The sequence below is a fragment of the Cyprinodon variegatus genome, unplaced genomic scaffold (assembly GCF_000732505.1).
Source record: "Cyprinodon variegatus isolate N-32 unplaced genomic scaffold, C_variegatus-1.0 Scaffold1128, whole genome shotgun sequence".
In the NCBI taxonomy this organism is placed as follows: domain Eukaryota; kingdom Metazoa; phylum Chordata; class Actinopteri; order Cyprinodontiformes; family Cyprinodontidae; genus Cyprinodon; species Cyprinodon variegatus.
Genome location: NW_015151581.1, coordinates 129,104 through 150,503, shown reverse-complemented (window position 1 = coordinate 150,503; position 21,400 = coordinate 129,104). Strand labels below are relative to the sequence as shown.

The 21,400-nt window shown below is 37.2% G+C and overlaps 1 protein-coding gene across 1 annotated transcript; it reads right to left on the bottom strand.

Moving 5' to 3' along the window:
* Positions 1-1,484: 1,484 nt before the first annotated feature.
* Positions 1,485-20,684, bottom strand: LOC107101658 (heat shock factor protein 1-like). The gene is made up of 13 exons (XM_015400650.1): positions 20,367-20,684; positions 16,535-16,643; positions 16,327-16,454; positions 14,597-14,721; positions 10,666-10,741; positions 10,102-10,169; positions 7,208-7,301; positions 6,592-6,710; positions 6,258-6,488; positions 6,067-6,184; positions 4,722-4,787; positions 3,089-3,182; positions 1,485-1,678 (listed from the first exon to the last, which is right to left on the bottom strand). Exons 1-12 carry the CDS (start codon positions 20,490-20,492, stop codon positions 3,123-3,125), a joined length of 1,320 nt encoding a protein of 439 aa, XP_015256136.1. The 5' UTR covers positions 20,493-20,684; the 3' UTR covers positions 1,485-1,678; positions 3,089-3,122.
* Between the last annotated feature and the right edge of the window lie 716 nt (positions 20,685-21,400).

Sequence of the window (21,400 nt, the reverse complement as noted above, 5' to 3'; positions counted from 1 at the left end):
AGATCTATCATCTGGGCTGCTGCCATCAACATCTTAGATTATAGATGATAGAGTGGGCCTGTTTTTCAGTGCCTAGTCTGGTTTCTCTCCTAGATATAGCTAGGGGTTTAGCTTTTATTGTGAATAAATGTAAGTTTTCTCTTTCATCCTTTAGACATGAAAACTGGCTCAGTGCTCGTCTGCTTAACTGTTTCGTTCCTCAATAGCGCCACCTATAGAGCTTGTTTACTGCTACATATTTTAACAGAGAAAGCATATATAGATCTGTGTTTAAATGTTCATTTTGTATGTCTGCTTCTCTCTCATCGAATCCCCTGTCAGCCTTAGCCTCACATTGGGCCTGGTTCTGCTGGTCTATTAAAAGGGAGATTTCCTTCTCCACTGTTGCTAAATGCATTCTCACAGTGAGAACTTGCTGTAGAGCAGGGGTCTCCAGCCCTAGTCCTCAAGATCTACTGTCCAGCAGTTTTTAGATGCATAATTTAATCTTTTTCAAAATGACTGAATTATCTCTTCGCTATGCCATCAAGTTTGGCAAAGGCCTGGTAGAGAGCCGTTTACTTGGGTCTGCTGTGTTGGAGCAGGGATGCCACTAAAACCTACAAGGTTGCAAAACCTGCAGGACCTGGGTTAGAGACCTCTGCTGTACAGTCATTATATGTCAGCACATTCTCATCCAGGAGAAACTAATCCTACAAAATCAAAGTCTCATCTATGGGCTGGTTTTCCCCAGAGTCTCATAGTCTGACTGTATAATCTGATTGAACTGTCTCTGAAAAGTGTCTTAAGTTGACATGTGTTGTGAATTGGCACTATATAAATAAACTGGATTAAAATTGAAAGGGTGAGGGGCTTTGCCCTGTAGCCACTGCTTCTCTGCAATGAAAGAAGGCAGTTGAGGTGGACAGGGCATATGCCCGTTCTACAAGATTCTTCCTGGGTACTAGTTTTTGGGCAAGCCCCATTAGCAGGAGAGGGTGGGAAAAACCAAGACTTACTGTAGAGAATATATATCTCATTTGGCCTGGGAACCCACAGATTGAGTTAAAAGCGTTTGCCAACAGAGATGGGTGACTGGTTTCTTTCCTGGCCCTGTAACCCATTCATTCTTGAACGGGTTATAGTTTGGTTTACATTTGCATTCTAGGCTATAAAACTGCTAAAACACCTCTCCTCTATTGTAGCACTTACAGTGATTTTTCAGCAAGAGTTTAGGAACCTTTACACAGACTAAGAACATTTACTTTTGAAATGTGCCACATTAACCCACATGATTGCCTTTCTTGTGCTAAATTATTTAAAACACTTTTGCAAATAAATTATATATAGGAGGGAAAAAAACAAAAAACAAATTTCCGGCCTGGAATTCGCAGAAAGACTAAAGTGCAGAAGCCAAAAATGAGCATTCTGCATCCATCTGGCTTTAAATGAGAATCATTTATAATGTTATCCTTATCATGACAACATTATTTTGTTTCCTTAACTGCAAATGTGGACATCAAATGCATGTCAGCCAGCTAACCAGGAAGTAGTTAGTAAATCCCATTGTCCTCTTTCTTTCAGATGTCCTTATGTGCACAGAATGGAAACAAAGCAGCATGTAGGAAATAGCCTGGCAGGGCTTTCAGTTCAAACTCATGTGGAGTAGAATAATGAGTGGAACAGCAGCTTCTGTGGCCTGAGGAGAGAAACAAGATGGGATGTCAGAGTGTCTCTTCAGGCATTTAGCACAAGAAGAATTACCCTTAGGCTCAGGAGAGTTAACCTCAGGTTAAACTAGTAATTTTATTATTGCTACCTTAACTCCTATTTTCCTGTCTTCCGTGGGCCAAGCTGGCCAGGAACCTTCTTCCTCATGCCCAATGTCAAGTCCCTCATTCATGCCCTGTAATAAGCTATAAAATCTTAAAGCTTTCAATTGACAGTGTTTTTCTTCCTGCCACTCTTCCAGAAAGATTAGATCTATTTATTTAACTTTATGGAATCTCTGTTCTGTTGGCAGATTCTGAGTTTGTTCTCCAGAAGTACTGGTGGTCTTTGGCAGCTTCTTTGTAAGATATCTCCCATTCCAAGCCTGCATTGGGTACATTTGGAGGTGGTTTTTCCTTTCTCCACATTCAGATGGCGGATTGAACAAAGCAATCCTCTCTAAAAGTTCCAACTTTCTCTCTGCTGTTTTCCTGGACTTTCAGGGTTTGTTTGTTCACTGATATTCTCTAACAAACCTCAGGGGCCTTTGTAGAACACCTTATTTTATACTCAGATTAAATGTCTATTTAAAAAAAAAAAGAACTTTATTGATCTCACACTCGTGAAATTTGCATCTGCATTTGACCTGTACACTTGGGGAGCAGTGGGCTGCCATCGTGTGGCGCCCGGTCAGCAGTGTGGGGTGAAGGGGCTTGCGAAGCGACCCAGAGTGGAGGCTGTGCGGATCGAACTTCTCAGATCACAAGCACACTGCTCTAACCACTAGGCCATCACTCCTAGTGATGAATTTTGAGGGCAATTGATTGCACAGGATTTTATTTAATGGGTATCAGAACAAAGGGTAAAAAATAAAAATGCACACTACCTAATACTTATAATTGTTTTTATTATTCTATATGAAAACAATATTAGAAATTCAATTAACTACACCAGTCTTTGCAGATTTAATGTGAAAATAAGTGATTTTTTTACTTTTATTAAAGCTATATTTAAGGACATTCACATTTTTTTTAAAAGACCAGCCCTCAAAATGCACATGCACAACCCTGTACCCACTCCCGAGAGGGAACGCTTATTAAAGGCGTGTTAGAGCATGCAACAGCCCATTTCTCCTTGTGCACACTCTGTTAAAAAGTTGCTGTGTGTATTGCCTATACAAGTTTACTTTCCAAAAGAAGATTTGCAAATTTTCCACTATGTCAGACTCACAACTGGTAAGTGAAAATGAGGATGAGCACATAGGACGGCCTTACGTTAACATATCACCAGAATGATTGACAATTAGGAGGACAACTTATTTTGATGATCCACTCGGAAAAAGAAAGACCCCCACTGTACCTTAAATAAAGGGTTTAATTATGAGATCATATTTTGTTACCTATCAGTTGAAAATGACACTCCATGGCTCAGAGTCACTGATCTTCACAGCTGGCAGCTGGAAAAGCCTCTGCTTCCTGATTATGGAACATGTACTGTCAAAAAAACACATTCCATCACATTCATAAAGATAAATACTTTTTTTCTCAACACAGAAAATACTATAGGCTTAACAAATTAGTGTAATCTAATGTGCTTCCTAAAAACAAGCAGTGTGTCATGTGTCGTAAGTTCCGACTGTACCAAGGGGTTCAGTTCTTCCCCCACTGACTTTCATCTCCACAAAGAAAAACCAAGCAGGGATAAAGAATTAATCGACTTTCCTTTAGGGAAGATATTTATTCTACAATCTGAACATTTTGAAAGGGTTTATGCACAGTTAACTTAGTGTTAAACATTTTTAAAGGTTTTCTAGCATGTATGTGGGATAAAAGGCTGTTGGAAATAATGTAGCAGAGAAGAATCTTGTTGTTCTCTATGCTATCAGTGGTCCTCAATCAGTCATCAGCATAATTAATGTTTATTAAGTCACTGAGTGTCCTTTACCATTAGATTTTTGTACCATGGTAGTTTTTTTATTCTATCTGTTCCATCTATTTGTTGTGAAAATTCCTCTGATGACCAAATGAAAGATTGCCTGATCTCAGAGCTTCAGCATCCTCTGTGCTCAGTAAGAATCTGGTGAGAAGGATTGGACCTCAGAGATGTTATTGATTACTTGGTGAGCTCAGGCTTTTAGCACTTGTCTCTCTGAGGCTGGAAATAAGACAGTCTTAAAAGGCCATATGTTTTATTGTGCTTTATGATAATTTAAAGATCATACTATCCAATATGATCATCTTCTTGACTGAGGCTTTCAATATTACAAAAGCGTAGGACACATTTATTTGTTTATCACAGAAAGTATTAAGTTTAACGATTGTTCTGGCTCTCTCCATCCATCAGAGTATTGATAAATCTGTGGATTGAGAGTTTCGCCCTGCCCTGTCTTACTCCCAAATTACTCTAATTTCCATTACTGCTGTAAGAAAGTAGTCTGTTTCCACTTTTCTAACTTAATGAGGAGTTACTGATTTTTCTTCATTCTGGTCGTAAAGAAAAGAAACCTCCGCAAATGTTATAGATTTTTGACAAAAATCCTCTTGTATCAATGACATGATTCAGATGTTGACTCTTTTATATAGATATTAAAGGTTGACATCTTTTTATATAGATATTTTTCATTTTAGGATATTCGGTGAATTGTGGCAGCTGTTCTGAGAAGGGATCTGAAGAAAATTTAAGCATTAAATTCACATAATTGTAATAATAATATTCTTTGCCATTCAAAGTTACATTATGGTAGGGAAAAATAATACATATGTGTATTTCTCTTTAATTTCCTTTCTGTTTTAGTTTCATTTCATATAGCTGGAGAAGTTGTAGTGATCATCCTTCTTATAGCTGTAGGAAGCTGACATATTGTTTTTCTATTTCCTTAGTGCATTTGTTTTTGCATCCTCAAAGAGGGGACAAAATGTGCCAATAGTAGCTTTTAAGCTGGTTTACGTTATTTTTCTAATTCTCAGTTCACTCCAAACTAATTATGTTTGTGTTTTCCCCTGCAGCTCCTGAGATAATACACTTTGACTTACAGATTTGAGGTTGGACTCCATCTCTGTGAAGTTCCATTCAGTCAGAGGCAGGCTTAAACTGAAAGGCTGCAGAAACACACGAACAATAGAAACTTGGATTTGTATTTGTATTAAGTAAAATTTGCATGCAAGTGTATATGAATATACTACAACGGTAACATTTCAGATGTTTAATACCATTAAAATCAGCTAAATGTATGAACCAATTGATCTTTAACAAAGGCAGTTTTCAATAACTGCTCTATAGAGTGCACAGTAATGCTACCACAAGGCTAATTAGAATGAGGATCAGTAATTTATTTTAAAAAGCAACTTTTATGGACCATCATTATGGGAAAAAGGTTTCACAAACTTTTCAAAACTGTTTGAATTTTTTTTTCTTAAAAAAATATTCAACCTTTGTACAGCTGATCTGGTTATGAACAAAGCAGGCAGACGGTCCAGAACTGTCAGTCTGCTTCTGCCTCGGTTGCACAGTCGCAGTGTCCAAATATCTTTCTAGGGTTCTTTTTCTGTCGCTTAATGTCAGATGATGGTGGGGCAGGTGAATAAAGCAGTTTAATTTGTCATACTTCCAGGTTGTTAAGTAGTGCGACCTAACCAATCAATCTAACCAATCAAACTGCAAAATAAACTAGCTGCAGGTTCTGTGGATGCACTGGAGAATGGTGGGTTTTTTTGAAGACTAGTAGAATTGGGCCCCTTGCACTAAGTGAATCGAACGTGATCTTTAATGTATGCAAAATACTTCTAGAGTTCAGTTTGAGGCCATATGTTGGAGTTTTTTGAGAGCACAGGATTCCCAAACACAGCAGCTTATCTACAGCAGAATGTACCAATGGTCCAGTTAAAGTTCAGAGCTCTAATGTGAGTCTAAATTTCAGAAATGTAGGAGACTTTTCTTAAACATCCCTTCCGGCCACTTCTAAGTATGTCTCTCGCTTTTAATGTACTCCTGTTCTCAGTAGTGCGACTAACAGGCTGTTGAATTCACTTAGTTTTGCTGCTGCAGGACCGGATACTCTTCCCGATATCACTTCTTCTTTTCATTTTTTTTTCTTTGTATTGACCTTTTTGCTGAGCTGTGGATAGCATTTCAGTTCCTTGTGAGTGTTCCCAAGCAGTCTGACATTTCTAAGCTGAAATAATCAGACAGTAAGTGATGAGGTTAGTTTCAGTTTCAAACACTACTGAAAGGCATTCCCATTAAATGTGCTTCTACAAGTTCCAGGAACAGGAAAGGGATTGTTTCTCAGTCCATAACTGTAATTTTTTTTCTCCCAGGTTGAGAGGATTGATTGTTTGGCACTGTGTCATCTTAACTCATAGCAGCATATCTACTTACATCCATTGCAACGCCGGCTCCAGATTCTACAGCGCTCTGCTGGTGGCTCCTGAGCAGCAGCTGCTGCAGCTCCTCCATACTCATTTCTACATTCTCCACTGACTCAGAAATTTCAGCTCTGCACACAGACACTGAAATTAAACACACAAACAAATCAATTCATTTCAGTGAGTTCAACAGGGTTTACATACCTGTCAGTGGTAGGCCTCCTGCTTCTCCTCTCTAGAAGTGAAGCTGCTGAGCCCCTCCCCTCCAGGACAGACTGTACCATGGCGACAGGGAGGACAGGAGGCTCAGAGGAGCAGACCTCACAGGTGGAGCTCATTGCCAAAGCTTCTCCTCCACCAACACTGGCCACTTTCCCTCCACCGCGGACTCCTGGGCTCACAGGCTCTTCTTTGATAAGCATCATGCACTTCTCCCTGTGCATGGAGGCAGGAAGTTAACCATCTTCCACCTTTTGAGATCCTGGAGAGCTTAGAAGAAGGAAGTTCAGTTATACAGGCGTTGAAGGTTCTGACTTACCTGCTGTCAGGAGACTGCATCTGAGAGGCCATGCTGGTTTGAGTGATGTCAGTAACATCTGAAATGATTGGTCCTCCTGTCAGTCCATCAGTAGAACAGGACGCAACATTGCTAGATGGCTGAGAAGGGAAAGGTGAAGAAAGAAATGAAGGCAAAGTGGTCTATAGAGTTTGGAAAAGGAAACTTTCTGACTGAAAACTGAAGAAACTTGACAATAATGAGTATCAGTGACAACACACTGCTTCCCTCTAGTGTTCAGTTAGCAGACTGCCCAAAGAGATCTCGTTTTTTTCTCTCTCTCTCTCTCTCTGCAGATAAGGATCAGACATCATGAATGAAGACAGTTTGGATTGATTTTGCATGACTAGCTGATAAGAGTGCCATAAAACACCCGCCCTGCCTGAATAACCAGACAGCTGCAGCTTCAGTGGATGTGGCTGCTGGAAACATTTGTACTAAACATGTAAGGTCAGTAGCTTGGGGGATCAGTAATGATAGAGACATGTCATTGAGAAAGTCAAAAGAGCATTAATAACTGCAGATAGATATTCAAACAAATCTGCTCATGCTTATTTACACTTAGGTCATTTTCTTTGTTATATTTTACTATACTCACCGAGTGGATGTAGTAAGATTCTTGTACTGACTCTACATGGTGGCTGAACTTGGGAGGAGAAGGGCTGGGAGAGCCATCATCCAACATCAGAGGCCTAATGGGAATAAAATACTTCATTTAGGAGCACTCAAAGCCTGAATAATTGGCAGAGGATGCTTTACAGGAAGGAATGACTCATAACTCTATTAATAACAGAAGACCATCAGATTTTTTGTCAAAGTTCTGTATTTGTCAATACTTTCAGGACAATATATGCTTACCTTCACACCAGACACTCAAAGTTTTGGCATTTCAGCTAAACTCAGTTCAAGTTCAATTCAATATATGACTTAGTTTATGTTTATCATTTTATTATACAAAATTAAATTAAAATTATTATGTAAATGATAAATTATTTCATGTTTACTTATTTTTTTAAAGCTAAAATGACCTACAAATTATATTAGGAAACATTTAGCCTTAGACAATACACAGTTATGATGATTTATTTATTAAGGGCAACAAAAGCTTTTCTATCCACCTCGCAAGCGGGAAAAAGTTTTTGAGTGGTGAAGCAACACGGTGCCATGCATGCAGATTCAGATGTTTGCTTGTTGGATTTTGGATTGACTTTTACAAGAAACATAAGCAATAAACAGATGTTTAATTGGCAATGGAGAGTCAGACATAAATTCATCAATCAAGGTAACAATCAGCACTTCAAGTCTACTACAAGCGGCGCAGCACCACTTTATTTTTTAGATTTGGAATTGTTAAGAGTAAGTTGTTAATTGTTAGAACCTCCCATTAATTTGAGTGATTAAGAGCAGACCATGTGTTGGGGGATTGTGTGGTAAATGTCTGATGTGGACTGGAGGTTTTAAAAAATGATTTTTTTTCCCCCCCACTTTTTTAGGAGCTTAAAAGAATAAATTTCGTTTCTACTAAGTTCCAAGACATTTTTAGTAATGGTACTGTAGTTGGGACTTTTTTGCTTTCACAATAAGTCAAGCTGCAGGTGCGTGCAAAACCAAAAACCACCTGTTACCACCCACTGCCTTTGTGTGTGTGTGTGTTTGGGGGGGGGGGGGGTTGTTGGAACAGAAGGCTGCAACAATAGGAGGGTTGAAAGGCTAAGACCTCTGCTAAGCAAGATAAATGGTTAGGAAGGTCCACCTCACATCTACCAAAAAAAATCTTTTGCATCCTCAGGAATTAAGATTCATCTTGTACACTAAAGGGAACCCCATACCACTAGTGAAGCAGGGTGGTGGCAGTATGATGGTCTGGAGCTGCTTTGCTGCTTCAAGTATTGGTCATCTTGGTGTTGTTGATATTTGTCATGAGTTTGAGACTTTAAGCAAAAATGCATCAAATCTTCATCTGAATGGTACAAAAAGGAGTCAAAGTCCAGATGTAAATACTGCTGAGAGGCTGCTGCGTGACTGCAAACAGGCCTCCCAAGCTAAAATATTATCTAATGATCTTACCAGTTTTCTCCCACATCTATCAAAACAACTTTAGCAACGGATGCTAAAAGCTTTAATATGCTGTGAAGGGAGTTAAAAGCATGTATTAGCTTCAGGGTCCAATAATTGTTTGTGGTAAAGTTTTCCCCTTCAGGATGAAATCATCATTTGAAAATTGATTTTTGTCTTAATTGAAATTATCTTTGTCTGATATCACAATCTGTTTGGTGATCCAAAACTGTTAAGCATGAGGTAAAAGAAAAAGGGAGGGAGCGATACTTTTCTTTGCACAATATAATAATCTTAATCATATCCAACTAAAAGCTACAGTAAATAGTTTTAATAAGAAAGCAGCTACTGGATTCTAAATTCATATCATAAGATAAGTCATTATTAAATTTGAACAGGTTTTAATGCAATTTAAGAAATGTATATATTTTTCAAGGAAAACCATGAAATGTCTATGCTTTTTTTGAATCAAGGGCTTAAAGAGATTTTCTAACCCAAACACTTTGTCAAATAAAGGGATATGGATGGACGACTTAGAGGGTAGAGATCTAATTCATCTCTCCAGAGAATAGTTATTTGGACATTTTCAATCTACAGTACATTTACGTAAACATTTGTCATGCCAGTCACAATCCAAATGTGATAAGGAGTCAAAGTTTTTGGGCATATTCCCCCCAGTGTTTTAAGATGAATTCTTTCTTAATGTATCCACAAGTTAAAAACTGAATTAAAAAATAACAAAAACCGAAAACATATTTAACTTGGAATTTTAACTTAAGTTGTATAATTCATGTAGATCTTTAAAATCCTCCACATAGTTAACTACCAAAAGCAGCCTGAACCCTCTAGAGATTGGAACCTGAGACCTCCTGGATGTGAGACAACATTTATATTGACTAATGCAACAAACGAAAGGGTTAAACATCATAGGAAGTTCTGAGAATATGGTGATGTGCTTTTGCAGGTTTTACTTCTGGTTTTTGGAGTAGGCGGCCCACAAAATTATTGTAAGAATACTCTATGAATAATCCAGATGATGAGAAAATAACCCAAAACACCTGGATTTCAGAAAGATTAAAGACGAAAACCTTCATTGGCATCTACTAATAGTGCCACAGACCTGGAAATCCTATGTTTTTTTTTTGTAGTCTTTTTTGTATTAGGGCACGGCTCGCCTTTCTCATCCTGGCCTTGTTCGCTCATAGATTCAGAGCTGAGCCAGCACTTTAACACATTGGCTGCAACAGGGTCATGCACTGTGTGCTGCCTTCACTGTGAGTGAAGCACCTGACTGACTGATTCAGCACTTGTCTCCATTCATGGCGCCTGTTCAGTTTGATCGTTTGGTTTGTCAGCTGAGGCAGCTGCCCTGTTTGTCCCATTTTTGTTGACTGTTGCTCTGGGGGTGTGGGTGTGTGTGTGTGTGTGCGTGCTCACAGTTTTCTCTTCAGGCCCACGGCATTGGGTGTGCTGGACTGCATCTGGCTGAACAGGAAATGGATCAGCTGGTTAGGAGAGAAAAAGCACAGCATGAATCAGCATCGTTCTTAATGCCGGAGAAAGAAAAAAAAACACCTCTTGAGTCAAAAGTAAACAATCACTTTGGCAGCTGGTTTTAACAAAGAAAAAAATTATTTTAGTACATTTTTATACAAGAGAATAGAACCTCTGGGTTTGTGCAGAATTTGAGTTACAAAAAAAAATTAAATCAGTTTTATTCATTGATGAGAAGGAAAATAAAGATTAAAAATTTCAAACATTTTTTTACAAGTAAGCATTAATCTCAGCTTAGATGCGAGTGGCTACATTCTGGAATATAAGTAAAACCTGGATTAATTTAAGATGTATGAACATAAATTTAGGGGAATGTAATAAGCAGAACTGAAATAATTTGCTGATCTAAAACCTGTGGAGTAAGATTTCCTCCCATCACCATTAATTCAATTGCTCTGTTTTTGTTTGACTCCCTTGTAAATGATTTCTATGAAGACATAAGCTCACCTTGTTCATGACCTTCTGTTGCTGGGTGTGGTTCTGTCTCAGTGAGACCACCTCCCTCCACAGAACCTCGTTCTGCCTGCAAGGCAAGAGCAACAAACAAGAGCCTGTTTAGAAAGTCTGTTATACAGCTTTGACTCATATATATATATATATATTTATATTTATATATATATTTATATATATATTTATATATATACATACAGCTGTTTTGTTCTGTAAGGTGGCCCAACGCAAATCAAATGCAACCTCAGTGGGTGCAGGATCAATGTGAACAATGTCAACGTCGCAAATCTAAACAGTGTGTTTGGAATATCATGATCAGAGAGGATATGTATATATATAAGAAAGTGATTTACTTGAAGTTCTTAGAGCGATGTACAACATGTTTGAACCGAACTATACAGTTTGGAACAAAATTCTGCCAAATACTAAGCAAAATGATCTGAATTTCTAAACTTGAAAAACAAAGAACAAACTGTATCTCTTACTCCAAAATTTCACTAATTGTCCATGTCCTTACTAAAACTACGAAAGTAAAGCACTTTGACCTAACTCTAAAGCCTATCCATCCCAGAAGATATGACTCAATATACTTTTGTTAATCTATAAATCACTGAATGGCCTAGAACCGATATTACATTACATAGACAGCAGGAAATAAGCTAGATTTCCTTCTATCTTTAATCAGGGTCAGACATTTCTTTTTGTTCAAGGTCAGTAATGCAATTACAAAAAAACAGAGAAAGGCACATAGAAGTGATCTCGTAGAGTCACTCAAAGAAATGTTGGAGCGCAATTAAATGAATGATGTTTCAGTGAACATATTAACGTGAACAGCCAAAGGAAGCTATGATCAAACAGGCTTTTAACCTTGATTTGAGGAAACTTAGCGCTTTCACAGTTTTCTGGGAGTTTATCCCAGATTAGTGAAGCATAAGAACTAAAATATGTTTTACCAAGTTCTGGGCATGCAGTAATGACACTTTTTTAAAAATGTTTTTGTCACCATCTCCTTTAAGCACATGGTGTACCTCCCTAAAGTCTGATGCAAATCAGTGACCAACTCGTTTTTCTCCTGTTTTGATATAGTTTGTTGTTTGGATTAAGTTTAGTCCTTGCAAAAACACAGTTGCCTCTGATTAAAACCTGTTTTGTTGTTCCCATGACCCAGATCAACTCTGTCAACTGTCAAACCAAGGATTAAAAAAATATTTATTTTGGCTCTTGCAAGACAGTAATAAGCTGCTAAGTCATACAATCACAATTCAGTTTTTTTTTTTTTTTAGCTTTATATTACAATAGGATTATATCTGTGTATTTCGGTGTTTCTGTGGATTGCATAATATAGAGAAATATATGCTTGAAATAAAATCTTCAGCACTACTTGAGCTGTCTGATTGTTCTCTTGCAACATGATATACCAGAATGTCTTTATTTTCAAATTGATTTATCGAGACTGGCAAAGCAAATATGCAGGTTTTCAGAAGGCTGCTGAAAGGAAGATAAAAACTATTAACACTGTTGTTTCAGCTCACATCAGTTTTATGAAATAGGAACAATGAAAGTAACCTGGTCTGTGCATTATCATTAAGATGTTTTATACGTCAGGATTTTGAATAAAATGAAAGAAACACATTACTGGAACACATGTGCTCCCATTTCTCAGTTTGTCACCATGCGAGTGTATGTCAGTCAGGTGATGGGGTGAACATTCTCTCTTCACATCAGCAAACAATACTGAGCACAAAGGCGTTCCTTCAAACAATGGACCCCCGAGCAGCTATTTTCAGCATCAATGGCCTCTGGAGAACACGTCAGATCATCTGCTGAGTGTTTCGTTCCACCATAACAAGGAGAATACCTGACAGCCCAGAAGCAGCTCTGACTCTTTAATTCTAGGAATCAGAGCGGAGGTTCACAATCATTTCCAGCTGCAACCCACCCCCCACTTAGTGTTTTAACAAATTCTACATGAAGATGAAGAAAAGGTTGATATTTGTGTTAAAGCAACAAATTACCAAATGAGATGTAATTGTTCCTTCTGCTCACTGTAGTTTCTCATCATTCTTAAAAATGGGCAAAACATGTTTACAGTCTTTTTTATTTTTTGGTTTGGCACAAAAACCAAGGCCTCTAAACAGGGCGGTCAGTGAAGAAGGTCATGGGGGTGGAGGTTGACATGTCTGGACGGAACTTAATTTCCTCCCTTGACCATAGGTATAGTGAAAGATTTGTGCAAATTTTTGAAAAGCCCTATCCACTTTAAAAAAAAATGCACATGCACAACCCTGTACCCACTTCCAAGAGGGAACACCTATTAAACCTTTGCGAGAACATGCACGAGCCCATTTATATTTGTGCACACTCTATTTAAAAGTTGCTGTTTGCATTGCTCATACAAGCTTACTTTCCAAAAGAAGATTTGCAATTTTTCCACTATGTCAGATTCACCACCGGTAAGTGAACGACTTAAATAAACATATCGCTAGAATGATTGACAATTAGGAGGACCACTTATTTTGATGATCCCCCCGGAAAAAAGAACATCCCCCACTAGTCCTTTAACTTTTACACCAAACCCTAATGGTATGTTCCATTTGTCCTCAGAAGTTGAAATTTCAAACTTCGAAGTTTTACATATTAACTGTAATGGTGCTGAAAGTTAGAACTACAAGTCGCAAAGTTTTTATTAAAATTTTTATTCATAGAAAGTTTTATCTAAAATGATTCAACCCTTATTTCAAATTAGACTTACTGCAAAACCAAAGAATGTTCTTCCTAACAATAACAGAGTCAAACAGTAATGCTTTAATTACTCAAATGAAAACAATGACCTATAGTGGATGACCTATCGAAGGCTTCATTGGTTTTATCAGATGTGCTTCAGATAGAGAAGTTGGAAATATATGGGACTGTTGGTGAAAACCTTTTATAGCATGTTAGAAATATGGCTAAGTGAAAATGGTGCCTAGATGGAAGTTCAACTGAAGAAACTGATTGCTCGCCTACATCCACCTATGACACAGCCAATCAGCTTTGAACCACACCTCCACGAAAGCCAATCGGCATCCAAAGTTCATCTTAAAAGGCCCCCGATCTGCAACACGTTTGCTCCTGTGCGCAGGCGGTGGTTGCGCTGTGACTTCATTCAGATGACCCCGTTTCAACCCTCCTCCAACAATGTAGCTAAAGGTTCATCAAAGTTTCGTTACTCCCGGACTTTTACTGCTTTCCACGTCTCATTTTAACCGGCAGAAGACCGCCATGTTGAGCCTGGTTCTGCCAGAGGTTTCTTCCTAATGGGGAGTTTTTTCCTCTCCACTATTTAGTCCTGTTCATGCGTATCTATCAAAATTCAGTGCTATGTTTCCTGCTGATGTCTGAGCGCCAAAGACCAAGTGATTGTATCAATACATTTCTTCTAATTGTCTTTTCTCTTCGTGTGAGTTTTTCAGATTGAAATGTTCAGAAAACTTCCAAACAAGCAATGCTTTGAACCTTTAACTGACTGAAAACCACCTGCAGCGAGACTTTGTGGCAGCCATCAAGATTTCCGTTTCCCCAGTGAAATGTATACTAAATTCTGCATAACAGGACTCACACCTGGACTCTGATACAGATACAAACAACTGACTCAAAACCACAAGTCAGATCTAATTTGACCACAGCTATATAAGAAGATGGTTTCATGATTCTATTCTGTGAACCACTGAATCAAAAATTACATTTTTTAAATCTACAGAAGCATACCCTAAAAAAAAGCACCATGTCAAACATAAAGCATGTCAGTGTCTTCATGATGCTGTAAAACTGCTTTGGTATTCCAACAAAACAATGAAGCATTTTGAACGCTTCATTGCAGAGCCGTCTGAATTATTTAAGGAGCAGTTCTATTTAAATAAGTAAAAAACTAAACAAAGTATTTACTCACTGCTTCATGTCCTGCATCTGACACTCCATGTTGTCCTGCTGTGTCCTCAGGAGCTGAACTTCATAGAGTAGCTTACTGAGGTCCTCCTGGCGAACTTTGGTCTCCTCGCTTTTCACAATAGACACCTGAACATGTGGAAACAATAGATTACAAATAAAACCAAAAAAAGAAGCATAAAAAACTATGAAACTTCATTTAATTTGATCAGATTCATACCAGATCAGATATCTGGTTCATGAGATTTATATTCCAAGCTATAATAAAGTTTTTTATTTTGTGTTTTAAATTTATATACATTTTGAAAGTGAAACAAACCTACTTTCCCCATAAGCCAAACATTATCATATGCACCCCAAATGATTTAACATAGAAATCAAATGAATCAGGGGAGTTTTCCAACAGACAATGATGAGTCATGACGAGCTCCTTGCATATTCTCTAAATAATATGTAATTTTAAAAAAGCACCTTATTCTCTTATGCGTGCTTACTATTTACTAAAACACTGCTGAAGAAGCTTGTTTTAAAGATGCACGTTTGAGATTCAGGACAAGCCAATAAAGTACAGGGAGAAAAAAAATCATAACAGACAAAAACTAAAGTCATTGGAGACTATTGTAAACAAAATTACAAAAAAACACCATGCCAATTGTGAAGGTTGGAGGTGAAAACATGAAACATGATTGCCTGGGGATTTGTTTACGTCTATGGTACTGGACTTCACATAATCAATGCAAGTATGAAGGGAGGTATGTAGAGACATTTTTGTTAAGTATCGAAAGGAAACAACAAGATATTTTTCAGCAAGCCCATGATCCCAAACAGACAGTCTTGCAGAAACAGGAAAAGGCTGGAAGGATGACCCAGTAGGGCTACCTGCTGGCATAGAGGAGGCCCCAAATGGTTCAAGATTTAGATATATTGTGTTGATGGTGACTATGGGGTAAGATAACTGTTAAAGAAAAAAAGCATATTTGTCTGAATTTGTGAACATTCTTTAATTTACAAATTCAGACACCTATGCATACCATCTTATTGACAGTTATCTTATCCCATAGGACTTCAATTTGAAAAGGTGTGTTCAATACAATTTCCTCTGTCATTCTACTTTACTAGATATAAATGTATTAATGGCCTAATTTGTGTTGATTTCTTTATCATTAGATGACATGGGTTGTTACAAATGTCTGCTTCAGCAGGCTGGCTAGAATTATATTTACAGAGAAAACAGCTTGTGTGATGATTCATTTCTGCTGTGTAATGTTAATGATAAATGGCAATGCAGAAGTTCCTAAATTTTTCCAAGACATGGCCCTTGCAACGGCATTATCTTTTGACAGAGGATCCTCTATGCTAACAACAGACAATGCTACAAAATTTTTCAGCTGACTATAAGAACAAAACAAAAAAGAAATGAAAAAATAGAGAGTGTTTCGGGTCTATAAGAGCAATATGCATATCATTGTAGAAATGTAGATGTGCTCTATAATTTGTTTTTGATTGGATTATTGGCATTTTATTGGTTCATAAGGTAAGCAGAGATGTTCCTTTGTTACTTAATAAGGGAAAGAACCTCAAAGTTACTGTTTCAATACTCAAAATTTACAATTTCAATGTGGTATATTATAACAATTTGGTAGTTTTGTAATTATTTCTTTATTTTTTCATATTTTACCTTAAACTATCTGAAGATATCCCTATGATATTGGGAGGGCGTGGTGGCATACATACCTTCCTCTTGATGTGCTCCAGCATATGCTCATGTCCTTGTAGAAAGTAAAGATGTTGGAACTCTGTATCATCTCTTTCAGGCTTTACCAGGCCGCTTTGCTCAATGTTAACCACTTTACGGAAACCATCTGTTAGAAAACAAGCAGAATAGAGAAGTAAATAGGATGATGAAATGAAGTTAAACGAGAAGGCAAAAAGGCTTACTCACACATGTTGAGCTGTCGAACGAAGCTTGCCATGTTGTTGTGTTTAAAGTATTTTGGTAGAACCTCTTTGGCAAAGCGTCCCTGATCAAACACATGAAAACTGGTTCCAGTCTATAAAAGAGTGAGAGGGCTGTCAGTTCCGAAGACAATTACTGAACACATCTTTCAAAGGAAAAGGAGAACAGAACTGAAGCATAAATCCACCAAAATGCTGTTTAAATTTATTTCTGTTTATCTTTAGGAACCCACAGATTACTGCAATAACATTTTTGATTTAAAATACCAAATATTCAGATACATTAAGTTGGGGTTCATCGAGACAAACTGACAAATAACTGTTATGGAGATTTTTAACATGTACCGGTACTTGGATCAAATCACTTTATTTACCTATTATTTTTAATTGGTCTGAAAAGTCAAGTGATGCCTACTCTTCACCTTCTGTTCAAATTGGTCAAACATGGCCCAATGTTTTTTTTTTCTCTAAATCCTTTAATATTTCTAAAAATAAAAAAATTAAAAAAGTTGTCAAGATGTAATTTCTTTCAAACATTCCAGAAAAATGCTTCTGGAAAGAAAAAAAAACTGCTGCTTGCCCCTCATTGTAGTCTTGAAAAGTACAGTTATTCCTTTCAAACAACCTATTGTTAATTTCTTCAAATGTTGTCAAGATTTGTAGTCTCTCTTTGTAACAAGATTATAAATGTAACCAACCCCTATGGCAAAATAGTTTAAGTCTTTAAGCGTAATTTGGGGACCTGGGTTTCAATCCCGGTTGTTTTATTTAGAGCATTCAGTGTAAAACTTTGCAGAACTTGAGAGCATTTTGTAATGATTTGGTGTACATAAAGTACATAAACAGACAGTTATAAAAGTGACTTCCCTATCTGCATGAACCGCTCTGAGCACAGATGATCATTTAATGTGTAATGTCACAAACAAAATCTCTGTCATAGGCGGAAATCTTCCAATGGAAACTAGCATTTCTATTTAACCAGATTTCCTTTAATGAGGTTAACAACTCAGGCATTAGGCACAGTTTTGTCATTGTGCCAAAATAACAACAACACCTGGCCCATCAAAATTTAGTCAAAAGAATTTAGCTTATTTATATAGCTCCATTCAATAACACACACCTCATCTCAAGGCACTTTTCAGACACAATAAAATCAAATCATCCAAACACATTGGTTTAAGTTTTTCCATCTAGACAAAACCAGCTGATTCCATTGAGTCATTGTCCTTTTGTTAAACTTTTATTGCCATTACACTGTCACAAGCAACAAAATGAACTCTTTGCATTTAACTCATCCCTTTGGGGAACAGTGGGCTGCCATTGTGCGGCTCCCAGGGAGCAGTGTGGAGTAAAGGGTCTTGCTCAAAGGACAAGAGTGGCAGTCTGTGGGAGTATGTGGGACTTGAAATCAGATCCTCTGAGACCCAAGTGCAATGCTCTAACCACTAGGCCACCACTCCTCTTTTTTTTTTTCTTTTTTTTTTTGCAGGATTTCTTGCAGGATTTTTTTTCTTTCTGGATGATCATGTGATGAAAGTTGCCATTCGGTTGCATTTTGCTGTTGATCCCCCCTACCAAGCATGCATACAGCGACACTGGAGAGGAAAAACTTGCATTTAACAGGAAGAAACCTCCAGTAGAACCAGACTCAGCCTGAGCAGCTTTTTGCAAAGGCCAACTGGGGTTTCAAAGAGAAAGTAGCAGACATGTAAAAGGAACATAGAACCATTGCCACAAAAAAAGTTCTATGTTAGCAAAGGTAAAAGTAAACTAGCTCCATAGGTGACTCTCTCTACAAAAGATAGAACATCCAAACAGTTAAACAGGTAGTTCTTACCTTTACAATGGTACCTAAAGGTTGTATGTGGCTCTGATAATTATGGTGCTATTCTTGATTTATTTCATTTTTTTAATCACAGGAAGAGATTGCTTCTGATACCACTCTAGCCTTAGTAGGTTAAGACTAGACTTACAAATCCCCTTTTTGATAATGCGTATAGTTAGAATGATTTAGGATATCCTGCGCCATCTCTAGTTAGGCTGCTATAGGCTTAGGCTGCTGGAGGACATAATCCCCACTTCCTCACTCTACTTTTTACCACTGCTTTCCAAATTTGCAATTCATGGCATGACATTTATGGCAATAAAGAATTTATAATCCAATATGACTGTGTTTAATTATAACAGTTCAATACTACAGTTGAATAAAAGCCTAATGCTAACAAGAGATCGACCAATAAAACTTTTTTTAAGGTACATGGCAAACATGACACAATGATAACAAAAGTTACACAAGTCAATTAAAAACTAAAATTCAGTAACAATAAATAGCAAATAGAGAGAGAAGCAATTAATACGTTTCACATATTTTCAAGGCATAGTTGATGAATGCATAAATAAATCATATTAACTAATGTATGTATGTTGATGCTGTCAGTAGGTGGAGAGTGATGTATTAAATATATCTGTTAGAGCCAAAATATAGAATCACCTACGAGTTAAGAAGGACAAAATTTACTTGGGAAAACCTTAAAACATTCAGTAATTTTACCGAAATAGGAAATTGCTGAAGAAATATGTGGCTCAAAGTTTGTGTTTTTTGCTGTGTTGTTCCTGCTAGGGGAAGCCATTAAAGAAGCTCTGTTACCATCGACAATTTTCTTTGTATTTTGCTTTAAAACAGAATATACTCTTGAATCAGTGCTTCTCTGTGTTTGTTTCTTTTTCTGTGTGTTTCTGTTCAGTCTTCTTAAGGCCCCAGGCAACAAGAAAACTTTTGTCTTGTATGGAACTAAATAAGCATTTCATCCGATCAAAACATTTTTATTTGTCTTTACTGAAAAGAAGTTTGGTCTGTTACTATTTTTTTTCAATTTCAATAGGTTTTTATTACTTGTTAGAAATATTTCAAACCTTTAGGGAGTAAGGCTCTACGAAGCGTTTTGGATATTATTTTGCCTCTTTTTTCCTGCCAGGTGTCACGTTGATATCATCCTATTTACAGCATTCTGCAATGGGGAGCAAGTCAGGGCCGCATGACCAGTCAGCATCATCAGCAGGACCCCTGTTCTTTAGCCTTTCCAATAGCTGCAGAATGTAGTTTTTCATTGTGCTGATGAAAATTAAATGGAGGTCAGTGGAAAAGATGATGTCTTAAAGACAGCCCATTTTGGACCTTAATGCATAATTATTGCTATAAATCTTGTCTTCTAAATGTACTTTTCAAAAATGTAGAGTAAATCAATGTGTGCGAGAGAATCTAGCAATATCTTCCCAAGTTTGTTTGTTTTTATAGTGTTATTCACAATGATGTTTCTTATCTGGAATATGATTCCAAGTAAATTCTTCTTCATGCAAATTTGAAATTATGCCACGGGTAAATAAAGTCTTGGTTTTCTACATTTTGCAGTGAAATAAACCTGGAAAACTTTCCTATGTTATGTAAAGCCTGCGCATCTGATATGCTTTGCTAGGGTAACAAAGGTCTTCTTGCTCAAATATAATATATATATATATATATATTTTTTTAATACAGGCATCATGAGACTATTCGCAAAGATGTCTATCTACTTCAGAATATCCAACTGAGCTCATAATAGCATCTGTTATCGTGGTAGGTTGGAAAAGAACGCCACACGTCAAATGTTGAATCTTTAATCTTATTTTCAGATCTTTCAGTCAAAAAAAAAAAAACACATTCAGATCTTATTTACTACTACATTATCTGAATTATTTTGGCTTTAAGAACTTATTACAAAGCATTTATCAACCATATTATATATAGTTTTTTTGTTTTGTTTTTTATGGGTTGGACTCACAGCGCTCCAGCAGATGAGGTGGTTGGTTTCTGGATTCTCCACCAACGTCCACAGCTTGGTGAGGAAAGCTGGCACGTTGTTGGCATAGTTGCCATCCGCCCCTGCGATACCTGGAGACTCCTGCATTTTCTCACCTCGTCCACTTCACAGCAGGGAAACCAAATGTATGGTAACTTCTTTATGTGTTGAAAGTGCAGCTTCCCTGATTAGTCCATGTTAAAGAGTGATTCCTCACTGATAATCCCAGGTTTGCCTCTTTGGATCCATCTCAGTTGTTTGACTGTGACAAATGTTTCTTCCTCTATTTACAGCAAAAGATTTTTCCTCATCCTACACCGCCTGTCATCATCCAACTAAACGTTTTCACAGAAGGTCCAGGTCAGCACACAGAATACAAGACAACCCCCACGTGGCCTCTCTGTGACAATCCAAAGAGTCCAACAATACACTGATGACACAAAACAGGTTCTATTGTAAACCATGAAAGGGGTGCTGGTTGACCCGGACACCACTGGCCTCACTGTCACTGTGTTCATACAGAAAAGATGCATCTTGTATTATACCTGAGTGACTGTAACTGTTATAATGTGGAAAAAAACTAAATTGCATTATTATGAAAACTAAGATCAAATGAGTTTTTTTTTGTGCTTCAGAAAAAAAATCCTATATAGGTCTAGCTATTTATAGTCATCCACACCTTTATTAGAGTATATTAAATTGTGAAGAGATGCACAAATTATAAGTATGTTTTATTTTTTTCATCTGGCTTTTAAAAACTACTATTTGGGACTTTTAAACATCTCCAAAACACAATTTATTTTTCGGTTTATAGATACAGAGCAGACCACATCAAGGATTTTTGAGAATTACTTCTGGTAGATTTTTACCATAACCTTCGCACCCATATGGAATATAATGAAATCAATCTTATAAAGTTTGTGTGTATATTGATTGAAACTTGTAAGAATACATAATAAAGGGAAACAAGATGCAAGTTTCTTAATAAGCTGGAAAAACATTTAAAATATCCTTTG

Coding starts and splice junctions, on each gene's coding strand:
- LOC107101658 (XM_015400650.1), bottom strand. CDS start 20,492: ATGCAGGAGTCTCCAGGTATCGCAGGGGCGGATGGCAACTATGCCAAC. Junction 10,170..10,665: donor AACAGAAGGTCATGAACAAG/GTGAGCTTATGT, acceptor TCTCCTAACCAG/CTGATCCATTTCCTGTTCAG. Junction 3,183..4,721: donor TGGAGTCCAACCTCAAATCT/GTAAGTCAAAGT, acceptor TTTTTTTGACAG/TACATGTTCCATAATCAGGA.